At 45.2% G+C, this 18,866-nt stretch overlaps 1 protein-coding gene across 1 annotated transcript in view; it reads left to right on the plus strand.

Moving 5' to 3' along the window:
- The window catches only part of LOC131288758 (serine/threonine-protein kinase mig-15), a 41,824-nt gene continuing 22,958 nt past the window's right edge, over positions 1-18,866 (plus strand). Inside the window, exons 1-3 of the mRNA XM_058317935.1 lie at positions 1-131; positions 2,262-2,555; positions 14,637-14,702. Of these exons, the coding sequence (XP_058173918.1) occupies positions 2,487-2,555; positions 14,637-14,702 (135 nt within the window). The 5' untranslated portion in view covers positions 1-131; positions 2,262-2,486. The remainder of the gene's footprint in view (positions 132-2,261; positions 2,556-14,636; positions 14,703-18,866) is intronic.

Below are 18,866 nucleotides of genomic sequence, written 5' to 3' on the forward strand. Positions count from 1 at the left end.
GCAGTCGCAAGTGGCAAACGGGTTCGATGTCGTGCAGACGAAAGATGACGACCAATTGCCGTGCGGTGAAATAATGGTGGACAAGTGCTGAGAAAAAAGTAATTTTACCGTTCATCGTCCTGTGTTGCGTGGTAGATATCAGTCCGACGGAAATGCCGTGCCGTTTCCCTCCGGATACCAGTGCCTAGAGATACTGTGTGTGGTGTTGTAGGTGTGCTGCTGTGTGTTTTCTTTTCGGCTTGCCGTAGTCTGGCAAATGTCCAACGTCGACAAAAGCGAATGAAAGAATTCAATCAAACGCACCTTTCTGCGTGCAAAGAGTGCAAAACGATCCGCGGGTCGATTGTGAATGGTTGATGCGGCGTTCCAGTTGTGTTTAGTGGCGAATTTGCGGAGCAATAGATAAGATTGCTGTACTTTTTAGTTGCTTCTTGTTCATCGCTCATTTTCCACATCCCACCCTCCTCTCTGGGGGGGTCGAAAAAAAAGCTTCTCTAGCAAGAGCTCCAATGTGGAGCCGAGCAACGAGATTGTTCAGAATGTGTCGTTGTGTGTGTGTGCGTGTAGGAGACGCGTGCGAACATGTTAGTCCATTAAAAATCGCTTAGCTTCCCGACAGTTCAATTGCGAACGAATTACTGGCTGTCGAAAGATGCATAATGTCTCGATATTGATGGAAACCATGGTGAAAGATCTATTCCATCTCCCCCAGACGGATCGTGTTCTTGTTCTTCCGGATGGTCTTTTGTGCAGAAAAGCGGGTGTTGTGGAAGGTGGCGAGACGAGATGAGAGAGATGGGTGTTTCCACGGCTCCCGTCGAGGGCGGCAGAGACGGCGATAACGAGATGCGCGATGCGAAAGAAAGAATGCGAACATAGAATACGAGGAGCGTTCACCGCACTATGGGGAAGAGAAGGACAAATTCCAAAATCTGAACTTTTAGCAGTTGGAGATAACATAAACGATGGGAAACTGCATGACTAGAAAACATAGTTTAGAGAGCCTTTTTGCATAAAAAGTTCGTTCGTTTCCTTACACCAGAAGACCCACAAACAGATGATCGGATGGGATGCTAAATTATATTTTACATTCATGAACTTATTGTATTGTTAACTTTCTTTATTGTAGTATCCTCTTTTCTATTACGGAACCCATCAAATTATTTATGACATTGGTTCTAAGGAATTCCCCATAGTGAGTTGAAATTCAGAGATGGGCGTGAAGAGAGAGAGAGAGAGAGAGAGAACGATTGAAAAGCGCAATGATTTAACAAAGCAAACGATGCTCTTAACTTCCCTATTGAATACGCACACTTGCACACTCCTGGCGCTACCAAACATATACTTCCAGAGCGAATGAGCCTTTTTTTCTTGTAGTCAAGTTTTGGAAAAAAAATCCAAAACCTCATCTCCGTGTGTTAGAACTGTCAGTTCATAAACGACTGTGCATATTTACTCATTATCTGTACTTTCTAGTTAGTACACTTTACGAAGTTTTTCAGCAGCACAGTGGGAAGGAAGGAAAAAAGGTAGTTTTGAATGAGAACCATTTTTCCACCAAACCTCGTTCGTCCGAAGGAAAGAGAAAGAGCGAGGCACAAATGTGCACAATGTGAGAACATTTTTCTGTATCGATTGATCGGTGACGTACAGTGTCGTACCGGCGAATGTTGTTGTTCTAGGCAACGTTTGACCGGTAAAGGCCAGTAAATCAATTGAGTCATTGAGGCGAGCTACGGTCTTCATTTCCGGGAAAAAGAAACTCGTTTTCTTCTCTGGATCACAGTTCCTTCGTAATTCATTTCCTTCATCGTGGCATAGTGTCATTCGCGGGTATTTTACGTTCGATTTTAAAGCACAACCGTGTTCCATTCATTCTCCAAAGCCCTCTTGTTTTGCGACCAAACCGGATCGTGGTGGCAGTGCATTGGAATACTTTTCTGCATTGTTCCGACGAACAATAGGAACCGCCGCACATGCACAGACGCACACTTCGCGCAACTGCAGAAAAAAGGATAGGCGTGTGCTTGCGAGTGTGTCTGTGCCTTGTTTGTATGTTTGGTTGTTCCTAAGAAGTGCACACCCGCGAGCTACTGAGATAGTGTTGCACTGAAATTGTTCCTTCGTATCGCGTTGTTGGTGCTTCAAGAATCCGTCGAGTGTTAATCGCACACAGAAACTCCTGCGTCGTGTGTCCAGAGGAGGAGTGTTTTTATTCCCGTGCTTCGTCACTGATGGTGTAATTCGAATTTACTTCACAGCAACAAACGCAGTCAAGTAGGAAAGCAAACTAATCAAAGTGTGCCGCTGAGGCTTAGTGAGCAGCACCAGCAAGCAAGTAGCAGAAGCAGCAGCAGCAGTAGTGATCAAGACAGCAGCGCAGATAAGTGGTGGAACAGATACCCGGCAGGGTACGTGTAGTGGCCAAGTGCAAGAAGAAGTGAACTCGTCCGACTGTGCGAGGGACAGAACGCCGGGACGTCAAAATGGCGCACCAAATGATGGCCCCGTCGGTGAACTGTTCGCTGGATGATATCGATCTGAACGCACTCAAGGTAAGTGTGTGTTGGGTTGCCAGCTCGTATGTGCTGGCGGATTTGTTTTGCTTTCACCATCCTATCGGTGTAGTGTTTCCGGTGCGCCGGCTCCGGTTTTCCAGTCCCCGCAACCGCCAGCCGCCCGCGCTTCTTCCTTCGCAGCATGTGTTGTCTGCTTTCCGTTTGTGACGGCGAATTTTAAGGTGTGGTTGTCGTCGGTGTCCCGTTTGACGTCCAGCGCTGACAGCTGTCAGAAGCGTGACAGTCGCGGGGCGCGGTGCACCCACGAATATTTTCCTTCGCCCAAATCAATCTGATTAATCAAAGTAGCGCCGGCTATCAGTAGCAGCAGTCAAAAAATCATGTTCAACAATACCGGCCATTAGCAGAAAAAATTCCATAGCCTTGGACAACGGACGCGCGACTACTTCCGGGGCGGAACCGGTCAACGGAGACACATATTCTTGGCACGTCCTCCCGCTGCCGGAACCGGTGGCCCATTAGCGACCTTGAACTCGCCACTCGTAGCGCATCGTATGCCGATGATGGATTGGTCCGCAAACGAATTTCAGTTCCGAAGCGTGTCGGATGGCGAATCCGGTCGATTTAAATGGCTTTTTTTGTTTCGTTCCCGGTTGGTGTTTTGCTTGTGCGTTCATTAGCGCACAGTTGGCGTCATCATGTCTCAATTGCAGGATGTTTCGTTGATGGGAAAACATACCCGAAGGGTGGCGTAACGTTTTTGTCACATTGCTCTATCCATTTTGTTTTCCCTCTAAATCGATCATTGAACTCCAGTGGGAAAATAGTTCAATAATTGAAAAAAAGAGTTTTATTTCAATCCATCCTTTGAGGCCGGTTTGTCTCCGAAGCGCATCGCTGCCGAACGGGAAACCTGAAAAAAACAAAAACAAACCCCCGTATGGGTAACATACTTTTTTGTCGTTCAACGACGTTATTTATGTTTACCGGCTAAGCGCAGAGCTGGCCTCAGACAAAACAAATTGAAAGGAAGATCAACGTAGCCGGGGGTGGAAAACTGTTGATGAAAACAGACACACGTGAAAGCAAAGAGGACGAAAGTGGTTTGAAGGATCGAGACGAGCGTGAGGAAAAACCGATCGACCAAAAAAGGGTTTGCGCATGCGTGTATGTGTGGGTTTGTATGGTTGTGTCAATGTATTGCGCATCAACAACAGCTGGCCAGGGTGTGCCACGAGCCACAAACAAGCGACCGAAACGCAGAGATGAAGGATTTATGGGAACTTTTTTTCTCAACACACACACGCACACACATTTCGGTTTATTTATGTTGCGTCCCATAACTTATCCTAAACATGACACAAAAACGTGGGCCACAAACCGCGGCCGGCGTGTTTTGTTTAAATGGTTTAAAATTGAGGAAACCGTCCTTTTGTCGTTCGAGTGTTTGGGATTCGTTCGTCACAATGGATAACGTCTCTGTCGTAAAGGGGTTTCGTTCGCTTCTCATGCGAGAGATGTAAACCGTAAAACCAAAACCTTTAGTATCGATACCAGGCAGATGAGATCATATGTTTACAGTCGGCCCATCCGCACGGCGTAATGAGCCGCATTGTCTGCCACTAGCCTGCTCGCTACTCGAAATCTTATCCATCGAAAGGTAGAAAGCGGAAAATTTCTCACCGGAAATGAGATCACGCGTCGTTCGCGCACGCGGCTTTCATTAGGCCGTAGAAGAAGAACCGCAGCTAGGGAAATACGTTGTTGCGGGGTGGTGGGGTGGTGGTCCCGATAGGCCAAGAGATGATGTTGGCTTTCTGAAGTACCTTTAGAGTCGACGCGATTGGTGAATGTGTGTGTGTTTTTTTGCTTCTTCTCGCAAACACAAACTAGCTAATTATTACGAAACTATTTTCCGTGCAGAGCGTCTCTGCGGAGATTGACTGATGTGGCAGACGACGGAAAACCTCTGACCTGCGGCGCGCACCGGTGAGAAAGTCGTTTTCCCAGCCATTTTCTTCCAAATGCCGGTCCCGGAAAAAAACTGCTATCACAAAGATTGTTGGTGGAGCGCGGGGACACTCCGCGGCATCCGGGCTCGGAGGTCGTCGTGGTGAGTTGGTTGCCTAAAACTTTCCCACCACCCGATACCGGCGCAATGGCCATTTTGGTTCCCAGTGCGGCATTTTCTCAGTGCATCGATTAAGAGTTAACTAAGGAGAGAAGGCGCACGCCACGGATAAACAGAAGAAGAAAAAGAAGAAAAAAAGTAATTATGTTTTGAGAAAATTCCGTCCGGCACAACCTTCCTCCCCCCCGGGGGCCGAGATGAAATCGGCTTCCATTGAATTAGACTGTTTTCCCCTCCGCGCTTTTCATTGCTTCGGTGGTGGCGGCGTTTGAACTTTTGACGAATGCGCGAATATTTGTCTTTGGGTTTTTTATTTCTCTTAATTTTAATAAATAAAACCCAGCTGGCATGAATTATATCGGACGAAATATTTGCCCCGGCAGAGCCGGTTTTCTGCTGGAGATTACATGAACGTGGACAAAGGGACACTTTTCATCTTACGTTCCGAAACGGTGTTTCGCTTATTTTTACTTCTTGTTGCCGTTGTTGGCACACCCTTGCAATGGAAACAAACGAACGATAGCGAAAAGTTTGTGCTGCTTGAATTAAATCTACCACAATGTTTAAATGCGCCCGGCCTTAAATATATTGTGAGAAACTTGAGCTAATTTACACTTATCACTCCATCGTTTCGCATCTGAAGAATTGGCCTTTTAGTTTCAAGTTGGATGGTGTGTGTGTGTCTATGAATTATGTCAACACTTTGAAGTATAGTCCCCCCCAAATCGTTGGCAGCACTGCGTGCCGGAATGAGGCGCTAATTAATTCTAATCATCGTAATTGGAGAACCAGCTCTCTTCTGTGTCCTATCAATTATTATCGTTCGACTTTCCCGGCCACTTAGTGGCGTAAACAAGCTTGTAGAGAAATTATTTTTATAGGTGACTTGATTGATTGTGAACGGGCCTTTGGAAAAACACTCCTTATATTCTCATCTAAGCCGTATTGCAAACACATTCCTTTTCCCCATCGGCCGTTGATCTTCGCTGGCCAGTAGGGGGTATCTTGGAGAATTGGTGAAATGAAAACACCTCGTAGTCTTTCGGTGAAGTCAGCCAGTCTCTCTTTAAAAACGATGGATGAAGGCCCCCCGCGGTTCAACTGGTCTATCGTTTGTTCGGTTTTGCCGTGCGTTGAGGGACTAATTTTAACCATGACACTAGCATATGTGACACATGCACAGAGCATCCACCTTGTTCTTCTTCTTCTGCTGTTGCCAACATCTGATCCGATATCTGTTTTACCGGTAGCACTGAGATTGCATGATTGTTGTTTTCTTTGCATGTTCAGAATGATTAGCACGTTGAAACATTCACGCTTGAAATCTGCGTCTCACTACTGTCTCAACGACTTTGTTTATATTTTGATTTTCGTTGGCAAGAACATGGGCCAATTGTGCCGTGTTGATTTAGCTATTCCGCTAATTTATTATGTCCGTGAGTCAGGCATTTCATCGGCGACTTTAATTCAACACACACCACACATTGAACCAATATCACAGACACTTTCGTGCCGTTTTTCTTATATGAGTCTTATGACGAGATTGATTCATTTGAATCTTTCATCTAAGATTCGATAGACATGCATCTTTTGTGATTCGTGGAAGAATAAAACTGTAAATATCCGTCGATGGAAAACAAAATCGCAACTGCCCCGAAACTACAAATCCTCCAACACAAATGAAACAGTATGCTTGAGGAATCCATCACGCATTATCCAGTTAATGATTCATTAGGATTCATAAATCTGAATCCGACGCAACACTGGTAGTAACTCATTTCTTAGCGAGCGGGATCGATTTGCTTAGCTCTTTTATCAAATGTTTTAATAAAACTAAGTTACAACACTGCTTTCGACCCCAGCACCCAATCTATTTTCACTGCCGATAAACAGCGCCAAAAGGTTGTTGTTGTTTGGTTGCGTTTGTTTTCGCAACCGCAATTATACGACCGTATCGTTATCAATTTCTCGCTTTAGTTAGTTGCTGAAAGTTTATGACCTGTGAACCTCTTCAATTGCCATCTTACGAAATGGGAAATTGGTTATCGAATTGCGTGCCATGCGTTCGTAACGGGCGGCGTAATTTTCACTGGTACTATAAAAACGCCGTTTTGCAAGAAGAGTCGAACTTCCCCAGACGTAATGATAATAATGTTAACGTTATGTGGTGTGTACCTAGCGTCCTTGCAGCAGCAGCAGCGTGTGTTGTTTGTTCCGAAGGAGCAATTTAAATTGCTTTCAAGAAAATCGGGGGCATTCTTCCAGCATATTTGATTTATTTGTTTCGATTAATTTAACACTCACCCAAATCATAAATTGGACGGTAAGGCCAGCCGTCGCCATCGCTTTTAGGGGCGCCGTTTCATTTTTATGATCTCAAGTTGTGTTTGCTAAGCGCAAGTAAGTTTATCAATTCGTCGGCTTTCCGCATCGTTGCCGGAAGGAAAGATTGTCCCATTACCCAGAATTTCGTGTGCATTTGAGGTAATGATATCTCTCGGTGCCGTTAGTCACATTGTTGTTGTCCTCCGGGGAGGGAGGGGGGAGCCAAACGCTCTGCTAGTGATTCACGTGTTCTGTAAACAAATCCCACTGGACAAAGGCAATGCTGTGTTCGCTGGTACGCGGAAGGCGCGATGAAAAACGCTAAAGTAGAAAAATAAAAACACAAAATGTGGCGTTATCAGTCGCGATAGTAGTAAACACTGACTCTCAGGCGTTCAAGACGCTAAACCACGGAGGCACTTTAAACTGCCGGAACACTTTTTCTTTCTCGACACCTCTCGATTCTCTACTTGGTTTGTGCCTGTGTTGGGGAGGGTGAGTGGAGGATAGCGGGCACTATGCACTATGGAGCGTCTAGTCGCGTTCCGTGGCGTTACAGTCCGATGCATTCTCTGATAAAGAGCCAACCGCTCGGCCGGCCTCCTGACGCTCTGATTCAGCGCAGCTCGCCATAGACCGGGTTTTGCTGTGGTGTGTTGTGTCCGTGTGTGTGTGTTTATGCGCGCGATGCCCTCCGCCGACACCAGCCGCGGGTTGTTGCGCCATTTATCATCCAAGGTCGATCGAGCCGCGATCCGATGCGAATATGTTTTCGCTCGCATTCTCTCGCCGCATTCGGTTGAGGCTGTTTTTCTTTTCCTGGGCCAGTTCGATTGCATTTACCATCATCCGGATGCCTACCCTTCCCCCACGATCGTCTAGGCCGCTTCGTTTCACCCACCGCCATTTGAGAGATATTGATGGCGGTTTTTCATGTGTTTTCTTCACCGACATTCCACGAGAGGAAGGCAGCCAGAGCTCAGGTGTGATGCAGAAGGTGGTCAGCCTTGGACAATTTTTTTTCTTTCTTCTCCATCTGATATACATGTTGCTAGCCTCTAGCAACATGTGATGTGATGATCAAGGTGTTTTCTGACGCTCTGGTGCATATTAGAATTCGCAGCACCAGCTTTGTTTCGTTCGACCCTGGGTGGGGTCCAGAATTGGGTAGGACCGACGGCATAAAGACAGCCTCATAATTTCGTATAATGTTTACTATTGTTTTGCCTCAAAAAACGATTGAATATGTTTCGCTTAACTAGTGTTAGCAAATTGAAAATTATCCACTAACATAATTAGAAAGTTTTAGAAACCGTTCTAACATGTGCAAAAGGACAAAGAAAAAATATGAAATTAATTAGGATCCGCTGTGCTGTGGTACGGAACTAAAAAAAAAATATTCCAAGGGTCATCGATTCTCCCGATCAACCGACGCGTCAGCTGTCAGCTGATCGATGAAGTTCCCTTTTCTTATCACTTTTGTTCGGGCTGTCTGTTAGCCGAATTGACAGCTGGCGTTAGAAGCAAAAGTGTTTCAGAACAGAAAGCTTGACACAACATAATTATCTAACTACTTGAAAAATACCTATAAACTGTTCAAAAAGAGAAATCCATCTCCATCAGCTCCATTACGTGAGTTCCCAAATGTCAAGAAAGTAATTTTACCCTTGTTGAACAAATCTAAAATACCACGATGTCATATGACAAAACGATATAGGTCTGGAGCGAAACGACACTAACGATATAAAATGTTTCCGAAGGCATTGTAAAAATGAAATTCTGTTCAAAGCCAAAGTTCCATCCCTTTGAGGAAAGTTATTATATTACTCAATTGCAATAGTTTAATGGCAACATTATTTTTCTTTCCATAACAAATCCTATCCTTTTTTTGTTTATGTCTACCGTCGGAAAGGTTCGTGTTGTAATCTCGGTTCGTTTCCAATTTTTTTATTTAAACTTTATCGCAACGGAACCGTCAACGAGCAATCACCACGTACTTTACTGCTTTTTGCTGCTCGCCAGCACTATTTTCGCAGTATTGGATAGTGTGGTGATTATACGTATTTTGCGTTGGAATTTAGATCGCATTCCGTCCGCATTGGCTTGCCAAGTTAAGTTTCCTCTTTTTTTGCCAATATCCTTTATTACACAAGCGTCGAAAGAGTTACGGCAACGAGAAAGCCGATCGTTTGGGTGCGTGCGTTTGCGTGTGGTCCGAAGCCAACACGGCTTGCGGATGATTTATAGCCGTGTGTCGTTTGTTAATTGTTGTCATATTCTATTTTCATACCGTGTGTGTCATTTGTGCGGTGTCCCGAGCGTCAACGGATGAAACGTATGGCCAATAAATCTGTTAGTTTGATGGTTTTGATGGTAATATTTAGGCGTTTAAAATCCATGGGTTTTTTTTCTTCTGGTTAGCAGTTACCTTTGTGCCAGTTTAATGAAGCATTCTTTCTCATTCACGGTACGAGTGATGGTGAGAAACTAAGATAAGCCCCAATTCGTTGAACCCAAAAGCTCCCCGTGTACATTTCATCTACGGGCAAACATTTGCCTCTAATATTCAAGAGGGTAACACAAAATCAACACCATTCATTCATCTCTCGCTTGCAGTGCTTTCGTTTATCTTATGTTAGCATGGAAGTGAAGAGAACCAACCCCAGAAAAGGAAAAAAAAAACAACTGCATTTTTCCCGTCGTTCTTTTGCTTCGGGAGGCAGTGGCGAATCAGCTGAGCCGCGGTTTTCCCGTCCATTTCCGTGATAAGGCACAACCGGCGGGGAACCACACGAATGGCCGGAATGGAATGGTGTGGGGAGTGTGCGTGTGGTAGCGTGCTGGATTTGATAAGATGCCCTCCCGAGAGGAGGAAGAAGAGGTTCGTGGTGAAGGAAACGTGAGAACGCTCGAAACGTTCCACCGGCACGTCGTTTGTTCCTTTTTTCACTACGAACCTCTCGACGACGACGACGACGACGACGACGCTGCATATAAAGATACCTTTTCAGTGTTTGCGGCGAGGCACAAAATTCACAAATGCACACACAAAAAAACGAGAGACGTTTTTGAAGGTCTTCAAGTTTTGTTTCTTAGTCCGGATTTAGCTGTTGTTTTTTCTTTAGTTTTTTGCCGTTTTCATCCGGCTTTGAAGCAGTTGCGTCAAACTTTCGGTTCGTTTGCAGCGGTTTGTAAAATGTAGGACATGGAAGAGAACAAGGAAAAAAAGGCAGTGTTAGTTGGAACGTGTGTCCTTCGAAATGGATTTTAAAGTCCTAGAAATAAATAAAACATCGACCGATGGTATTCCCTCAAACTTTGATATGGTGATAGATGTGAATATATTTCGCATTGGCTTTCTGTCTTGAAAAAGTCCCGTTTTTTCATTATGTTTGTTCACTCCCATGTGTGTCTCTTTTACCCAATACCTTCCGTTTGTTGATTGCTAGCAGCTGCATAACATAAGACGTTTCGATGCGCATATGATTCACTCCGGTGTTGGTTACGTTTGTAGGCCTGTGCTGCTGCATGCTGGCTTTCGTATTGCGGTACTCGAGCAGACGCGGGAATGCAACCGCAAATAAATAAACGAACCTGCTGGTCTTTTTTTTTTGCTCGTGTTTATGCTGCTGAGTGTCTCTCGGGGCAAACAAAATCCCAGCACAGTCACCTCTTCTCCACGGCGTGAATCATTCGTTCGTCCGTTGGCCTTTCGTGTGTGAAGTGTGTGATTGTTGTTTTCATCGAACTTCTTCGTTCGAAGCAGGTCGAACTATTTATGCAAATAAAATGGCCCACGATATACTATGTCGTTCGGTTTAAGAAGACGTATAATCGGTCACCGAACGATATGGAGCCTTTTTTCTTCGACTTTCCTTCGCTTAGCTGAGCGTTCTGTGAGTGAGGTGATAATTAGTCTTTCCTTCTCTTGCGTATTCCGTCCCGATGGAAAACCCATCTCTGCTTCCCCGAGTTGACTCACTCAGTGGAGGGACACGAAGAAAGTTCATTTACTCGTCGCTTATCCGTAAGCGATAGTTGATGATGTCACTTTCGATCGTTATTTCGGGAAGCAATCTTTGGGTTCCGTTCGCTAAGATGCAGCCCTCTTTCTCTTTCCTCTAAGGGTCGTTGATTGAAAATTCAAAACGAGCAGCTTAAATTGAACACCAGACTAGTTTAAATATCGGGGCAAGAAGACTCTGCTGCGGGTTGAAGCTAATCTCTTTATCGGTCCTTTTTCTTTTCCTCCCCAGTTTCAACGTTATTGATTTATTGGCCAATGTAATACGATTAAGATTTTCCCGCAGCAAGCAAGGGTATTTTCCATTTTTTTTTCTGTCGTAAATGTGTTTCCTTTGGTGACTTGTACGACTAGTGGGAATATTTTAATTTGACACCCCTTCTGGTTAATTCGGTATCTATTGGTCTATTATTTATTGACGTGTTGATTAGGCACACTATTGAGGGGCTGACTTCGAACCATCGATATTTTCCATAATAACCATTGCTGAAATTGGATCTTTAAAGTGTGTCCCTTTTAAAAAAAGGGAAAGGAACTTCCTTAAAAGCTGGTTTATTTAAATTTAAATTACAACCCCAAATTAATGTCGTAAACAGAGTGCCTCTGAAAAGCAAAAGTTTATCCAAACGACATTAATTTAATTTCCTTCTTGACCTTTAGCTGCTGCCGCCCTGTCCAAGAGTCGCAACTGAACGCATCCAAAAAGGCGTCCTCCCAGAGGCCGACCTGTGTTGTACACCGCCGTCCATCGTGCCTGCCCCGTTTTGGCACAACATGGCCGCGGCGTTGTGGACGTTTGGAATTCCTACATATTGGGTCAAGCTTTTTGTTTTTCCACCCGGAACGAGGTGCGACGACGACGACAACGACGGTACCTTGACCCGCCGGTCCGCCTTCGGCCGCTGCACCCTTTTGCATTGCTGCACTACACACAACAACAATACACAGCATCCCCCATAGGGCGGGTGGCGGAAGCACGTGAACGGCTTGGGCGTGGGCGATCGAATTTTATTTTTCGGATAATTGTTGACCCCCGCCCGACCCGGTTTGAAACTATAGACTGCCCGCCGCCGAGGGTCAGTAAGGTGTTGTGTGGGCACAGTTGGGGTCAGTGTCGGCCCCGTACACGGATCTCCGTTCGTCCATTCGCATATGGTCAATCTTTGAACGCGCGGGTGAGAGAATTTGGGCACAACGCGGCCAGTCAAAGTCCGGTGGTGGTCGACATTGGGATGTGGATTTATTTCCGCGCAGGTCCAGATCGACACTTCAGGTGGTCAGTGGCTGGAAATCCTTCGGAACTTATCCTTCATCCATAGCCGCCATGTGAAGATGCGTGGGATGGCAATGCTTTTTTGTGAAGAAAATATGGACATATTGTATTAATAACTCCTAGGTTCGAACAAGCGACCATTTCTCAACGATCAACTGGACTATTCAATGAAGAAGTATGGTTAATAAATAATGTAATTGTCCTGCCGACAGGACAAGTCCAATTTGGAAGTGTTGAAATCTCGATCGAAATCGAATGAACAACTCGGATTAGTATCGATTCTGCGTTTTTTCCTATTCCTTTAAATTAATGTATATTTCCTTTCTCAACTCACGTTGAAAATAAAAATCAGGCCACTAGAAGTTCATTGTTAAAAAGGCAACAATTCTTTCAACCCCCAATCGAACCAAAACACTATCTTTTCAAGCAAGTGACGTCTGATGCCATCACCATAACCTTGTCAATCGACTATTGAGGCTAAGGTACTTCAGACCAAACCCTGCCAGGCGCTGGTATTTGGGGGTCGTTTGCAATTTTTTTTTCGGTGCGTCGGTTATTTGCAGTTCCTAGCATTAAACTAATTGATTCGTCTGCTATATGTTTAATGCACACCTTGTTTTCGGCCCAGCCCAGGCCACTCCAGCGTGCCGGATATCACGGACATACCTGCCTACAAAGAAGTGAACTAGTGATGAGAATAACTATTTTTAAAGATTGGAATCAAAGTGAACAATCATCACGATGATCCGAATCGTTAAGTCACACTTTTGTGATTTGAAACATGTAAAATGATTTATTAGTCGTCGAGGAGATTTGAATCTTTAACAGGGATTAGAATCCCAAAAGAGTGAATGAGTGAGTAAAGAGTTGCTAGAATCCTAAGTAGAGATTAGAATCTCAATTAAGGATTCGAATCCCAAGAGTGAGTAAAAGAGTTATTAGTCGCTACAGAGAGTCGAATCCCAAGATTGAATTCGAATCTCAAATAGGAATTCGGATCCCAAATTGTATGTGTATTCATAGATAGTTCGTATATTCAGTCCCAGTTTGGGATTTGGCCTCCTATTTGTGATTCGAATCCCAGTTTGAGATTGGAATCTCTATGGCGACTCTTTTAGTCACTCTTGGTATTCGAATCCTTATTTGGGATTCAAATCTTCACTCGGAATTTGAATCTCTATGGCGACTAGCAACTCTTTTACTCACTCATTCACTTTTTTGGGATTCTTATCCCAGTTAAGGATTCAAATTAAAAAGGAGTAACATAACCTATTCATTAGGATTCAACCAATCCATCTATCAATCATTCGTTAGTAAGATTCAAATCAATCACTCATTCTTAATCCGTACGCACATCACTAAAGTGAACGCACCGAACTAGGTCTTATCAATTTCCACCTATCGACTGCTTGGGGCGACTGAATTTCCAACGCTCTCGATCGTCTCGATATCTCGGAACCCCTCGGTAACAAAGTTTCCGATGGACGACCCGTCCCACAAAGTCCTCCCACAACCGCTCACTAGGGGTTTTCCACGGGTTTTTGCTTGCTGCACATCATCGGGTAACCTCTCGGAATTGGTTGGAAAATTAAATTTTTCCTTCGATTTACCTTTTGCCACCACCCGAGGGGTAGCGAACGCAGCGAGGTGAGGTGTGGGGGCTAATAGTTTTTCCATACCATCTCCATCATCACCACCTGCCCACCCACTGTTGCTGCTGGCTGGATCGCCCGAAAATAGCACCCGATCTAGGTTACCGGAGAAAAAAGGTGAAGCAAAACCAACCAACCCCCAAGGGGAGGAAGCGAGCCAGGGGAAACGTGCGCGGTATCAGTGGTAGTGGGCCACGCAAAAATACGTGCGGAGTGTGGAAAGTTTTGCATCGTAAAACCACATCCTCATCGGGCGATCGAGGGGCAGGGGTTGGGTTTTTGGGTGGCTAGCGGCGGGCAAAAGCGGGCTGGCCGCGGAAAATTGCCCCAAGTGGATGTGCGGGGTTTGGGTGGAGGGGAACGAAGTTTACGATCAACATTGCTTCCGAACTATGTGCGCGATTTGGGTGCATCTCCAGAGTCGTCGTCGTCGTCCACCCATCTGCTCTCGGTGCCATTTAAAATCCAATCCCACCCCAAGGGGAGGGAAATTGCGATGGAAATTGCGGTTTCACTCCTCGTTGTACGCATTTGCGCAGTCGTATGATAACCTGATAAAGTTTTACTAAATTTTAGAGCTGCGCTTTGTTGGCGAATTTGAGGATGTCGAAGAAAAGCTTGTGTTTCCAACTTCAGTTAAATCGCCATTTTGTTTACTGTCACCCATTTGTGTTGATTTATATACTAATCAATCTTTTTCTTTCTTTTTCAGGATCCGGCTGGAATCTTTGAGCTGATCGAAGTCGTCGGAAATGGAACGTACGGACAGGTGTACAAGGTATGTCGACCTTATCACTTCGAAACCCTTCCGAAATTGAACAACTTCTCAAACGTCTCAATCAATCCACATCAAGTTTATTTGGAATGTTGTAAAGTAACTTGTTCAGGTTGAAGGGTCGTTTTCATAATTTTATTCCCTCCCCCACCCCGGGGTGGAAACACAAACCCCAGATGAAGACGCCCGTCGCTCCAAACCTATTAGAACCCGGTGAGGGTGAGAGATTGTTTAGATTCTGGAAAGCGCCGCGGCATACTTAGCGCACAAGTTTACGAGATTCGGCAAAGCGGTTCTAACCCCCTGCCATAACGGACGGAACGATGGTGTACAAGAACGCAAGCCAACTTCTTACGGATGGGCTAAATATAAACTACCGTTTGCTGCCGGGAACGTGTTTTTCCCACTCCTTTTCCCCCCGTCCAGGCCCGTGAGAGCAATCGTTGCTCCAGGGCGCGTGTACGTAGCTACATAGCCTTTTGCATTCCTGATGCTGATCTTTGTCTCTGTATACATGCACACACACACACGCACGGACTCAGAGCATCAGCCCGTTTAGTCGATGCACCTTGGAACCGTTTGACATTTGATCGTGGCATCTCTACTGGATGGGGGGGGAGCACTGGAGGAGAGAGAAAGACAGCGGGGTAAACTAAACTGAACCTGATGGAGCTAAACATGAGACAGTAGGAGGTCAATATAACATGCATACATGAAACGTGAGACTCGCGGGTTGTCCTACGGGCGAGTTGGAAGATTTTCTTTCCTTCACTTCGAAAGATGCAACTTCAGCGTGAGACGAATGTTGGTGAGTGAACCACAAGCGGCGATCGGCCCAAATGAACACGATCGAAAGGCAGCTGTAGGGTTTTGGCGATGATCACTTCGCTTCTGAGTTGCATCGCGTGACTCATCAACGCACGGTGGGATGGGGTGGGGTTTGTTGATACTTTTTTTTTGCCGTGCGTTGCATCGTTGCAGCAGGTAAACGATTTCGATGATTCACTGTCTTCGGGCTGATGACAGTGTTTTTTCGAGTTTCCAGTGAAGTGGTAGAAGGCTGAAAAATTAGTGTTGTGCTTAATGAATATTTTGACGAGATTCATTCATATGAATCTTTGACCTAAGATTTATTCAGATAGATTCATGAATCTTTGCGGATTCGATTCTTCAAAGCTTAATGAATCTTTCGAAACCTTAATGAATCTTTCATGGATCTGTCACGAATTTCCACGATGCTCCACGGAGCATGCGACCAAAAAAACCCATCACATTTTTGATTGATCATTTTTCCTTAGTTGGTGTGTCTATGGGATTCATGAATCTCTCATCGAAAGATTTATGAATCTCTCAAACGCAAAGAATCATTCACATTCATTAATCTGAACCTGATTGGCACAACTCTAAAGTTGAATCTACTCGAGATTAAACGACGTAGATCTCACTAGAGCTTATGTTTATTTTTGTTATTTTACCAATATATATGGGATTCCTTTAATGTTTGCAAATGAGTTAACCCTACGAAACTGATGTCTAGAGTTTATGTATTTTTAGCGATGATGAAAATATGATGAGATTGCAACGCAATAGAGTGGAAAACAACAACAACCTTCCCGTTAACTGTCGCCATGCTGCTGTTGCTGCTTCTGCTGTGTGTGTAGGCGCACTCTTCACAGCAGCATAACCCAATCCCCCACACCGGGTTTGCCCGGCACGGGAGTCATAAAGCCGTGTTGTGTGCAGCTTGACGCGGGCGTTTCGTCCAGTTTGCTGCCGAACATGGAGCGCACGTAGAATTTTCCCGGACAATGAACTGTCCCGCGCGAATACATTTTCATCACCACTCTCGCACTCTCCCTCTCTCACTCTCTCTCTATCTTTTATATGTTGAGGCGAATATGTGGGGGGGAGGTGGGATAGCGTAACTAACTAGCAGCATCCACCACCACCACCACAGCGTTCTAGCATAACCCCGTTGCGTTGTGGCGTGGCATCTCCGTTCAGGTTTCGATCGTTTTTTAATGCACCATTCTCGTATGTGTATGTGTGTATGATCAATCCTGTTTTTGCCGTGGCCAGATTCTAGCACACCCGGTTCCCGTCTACGAGATCGAGACCGATTCGAAAAATCGTTGCGTGTGTGTCTGTTGTGCTCCATCAAAAATAGTATCATCATTTCGTCATCAGCGACAACAACAACGGCCAACAACTTTGACTCTACCCACCTCCCCCGAGACCCACATTCTCCCTCGAGGGTTGCAACGCAACTCTCAACACATGCACATCTATTTTAATGGACGCACTTTTTTTTACGGTTATTGCCGTACCGATAATTTATATCGACCAGAGAAGGGCGGCCCGGACGAGCGTCCCAAAAACACGACGAGGTGCGAGAAGTGAAGTGGAGTTATTGATAGTCTCTACTGGGGAGGAAAATTGGGGAAAATGTGTGGGGTAAGGCTCGCGTTAAGAATGGCTTCAAATAAATTGTTCCAAACCGGTTGCTTCGGTTCTTTTATCAACAACCTCCTGCTAATTTATTTACATTCCAAATTCAACCAAACACTTGTTTGGTGCTTTTCATCTAAGAGTCTAGTTCTAAGGCTGACACACACTCTTCTCACCTGTTTCGAATGGAATGCACATTTGTGTCATCTTCCCGGTCCGAAGGGAAAACCCACCGGTTCAGCCAACAACCAGTTTAGATACCTTTCCCTCACCAACGACGGTTGGAAGAAGCAACACACGTCGTATGATTGGCCGCAAATGCATGTTCCTTTTTCTTTTTTTATTCCTACTGCTTATCCCTTCAAACCCCGTGTTTTGGTTGACCATGGTGGGGAGGGGAACAGAACTAGCCAAGAGTTCGGATTCGCTGGAAATATGGCTCCGTCTTCAATCGGAGTCGCCCTTTGGTCTCCACGGTTATATTTCGCCCTGGCCAACCGACGCCTGGTAGATTCTTGGCACGCTGTTTTCGCCATAAACGGGCGGGCGGGTGGTTGGTGGGAAGGTAAAGGTGTAAGGTCTGAAATAAAAATTCCCCCACCGAGATCTGGTCGAGACCGGTTGGCTGCGGAGAGTAGGGTTATAATAAATGCAATATTTTGCCAGCACGGCGACGACGTCCATCCGAGTCCCTATTTTTTTTTTTTTTGCCACGTATACCAGCTCCCGGTGAGGATTAGGTGTGAGACATGGGCTGCCGGTGAGCTCGTCTTGTCATGTTGACCCCACCGACTCGCCATAATTTCATCCCTCGGGAACACGAGCCATGGGGAAGATAATTCTGGTGCCAAAGTCGGTAGAAGTTCAAGAAGTCTGCCCACAAGACACACCAGAGGTTGATTTATTTGACCTTCAAAAAACAACCGTCGGGGTTGTTTGGGAAACGGTGATGAATCACTGCAAACAGCAGCAAGCACAAATGCCTGTTTAATGTCGGGATTACTTACGAAGCTAATCGAAAAAAATCTTTTATAAGGAATTTTTCAAATCAAAGTATTTGGTCCTATATTGATCTCCTCGTACTTTGGTTGGTGAAGCGTATTTTTCTACTTGTAAAAGCCCATTTCAATCCCTCATGCAAATATCTTTGTTGAAGCAAGTGCGCGTCTCTGTTGGTAACGGCGTCTTCTGTGTCATTTTTATCGTCGCGACCTTCACAAAAAAAAAGGAAGAAAAACAGAGCTCTTATACATCGAACAAGTCGATGGTACGAATAAACCGACCACCAGACAGACGATTCAAACTTGCTCAAAGAAGAAAACTTCGTCGGCTTGGTCGAGCGAATTTCATTTGCATTTCATGGTGCATTTATATTTTTACGATCGATGACCCCTACAGGCGTGCGTTTCCTCCGGCCTTTCTACATCGAATGGGGGGTGTAGGAAGCTCTTCCGATGGGTGGAGCGAGCTTTCTTGCTCAATACCGTACGGGGGACTCGACACTACACTTGGCTGCATCGGATCTTGATCATACTCGATCGAGGGTTTCCGTCCGATTTGTCCATGCTCCTCCTTAGTTCGATCTGCGTCGGTTCCAGACGAATATACGTGACTCAACCAAGTTTGGTTCTGCTGCAAAACACCTCCAAACGGACACAAGATCGCGATAGACAGAGAAAGAAAGGAGAGGAAGTGCATTTTTGTGCATCGAAAACTCGT

This window comes from Anopheles ziemanni, chromosome 2 (assembly GCF_943734765.1).
Source record: "Anopheles ziemanni chromosome 2, idAnoZiCoDA_A2_x.2, whole genome shotgun sequence".
Lineage (NCBI taxonomy): Eukaryota > Metazoa > Arthropoda > Insecta > Diptera > Culicidae > Anopheles > Anopheles ziemanni.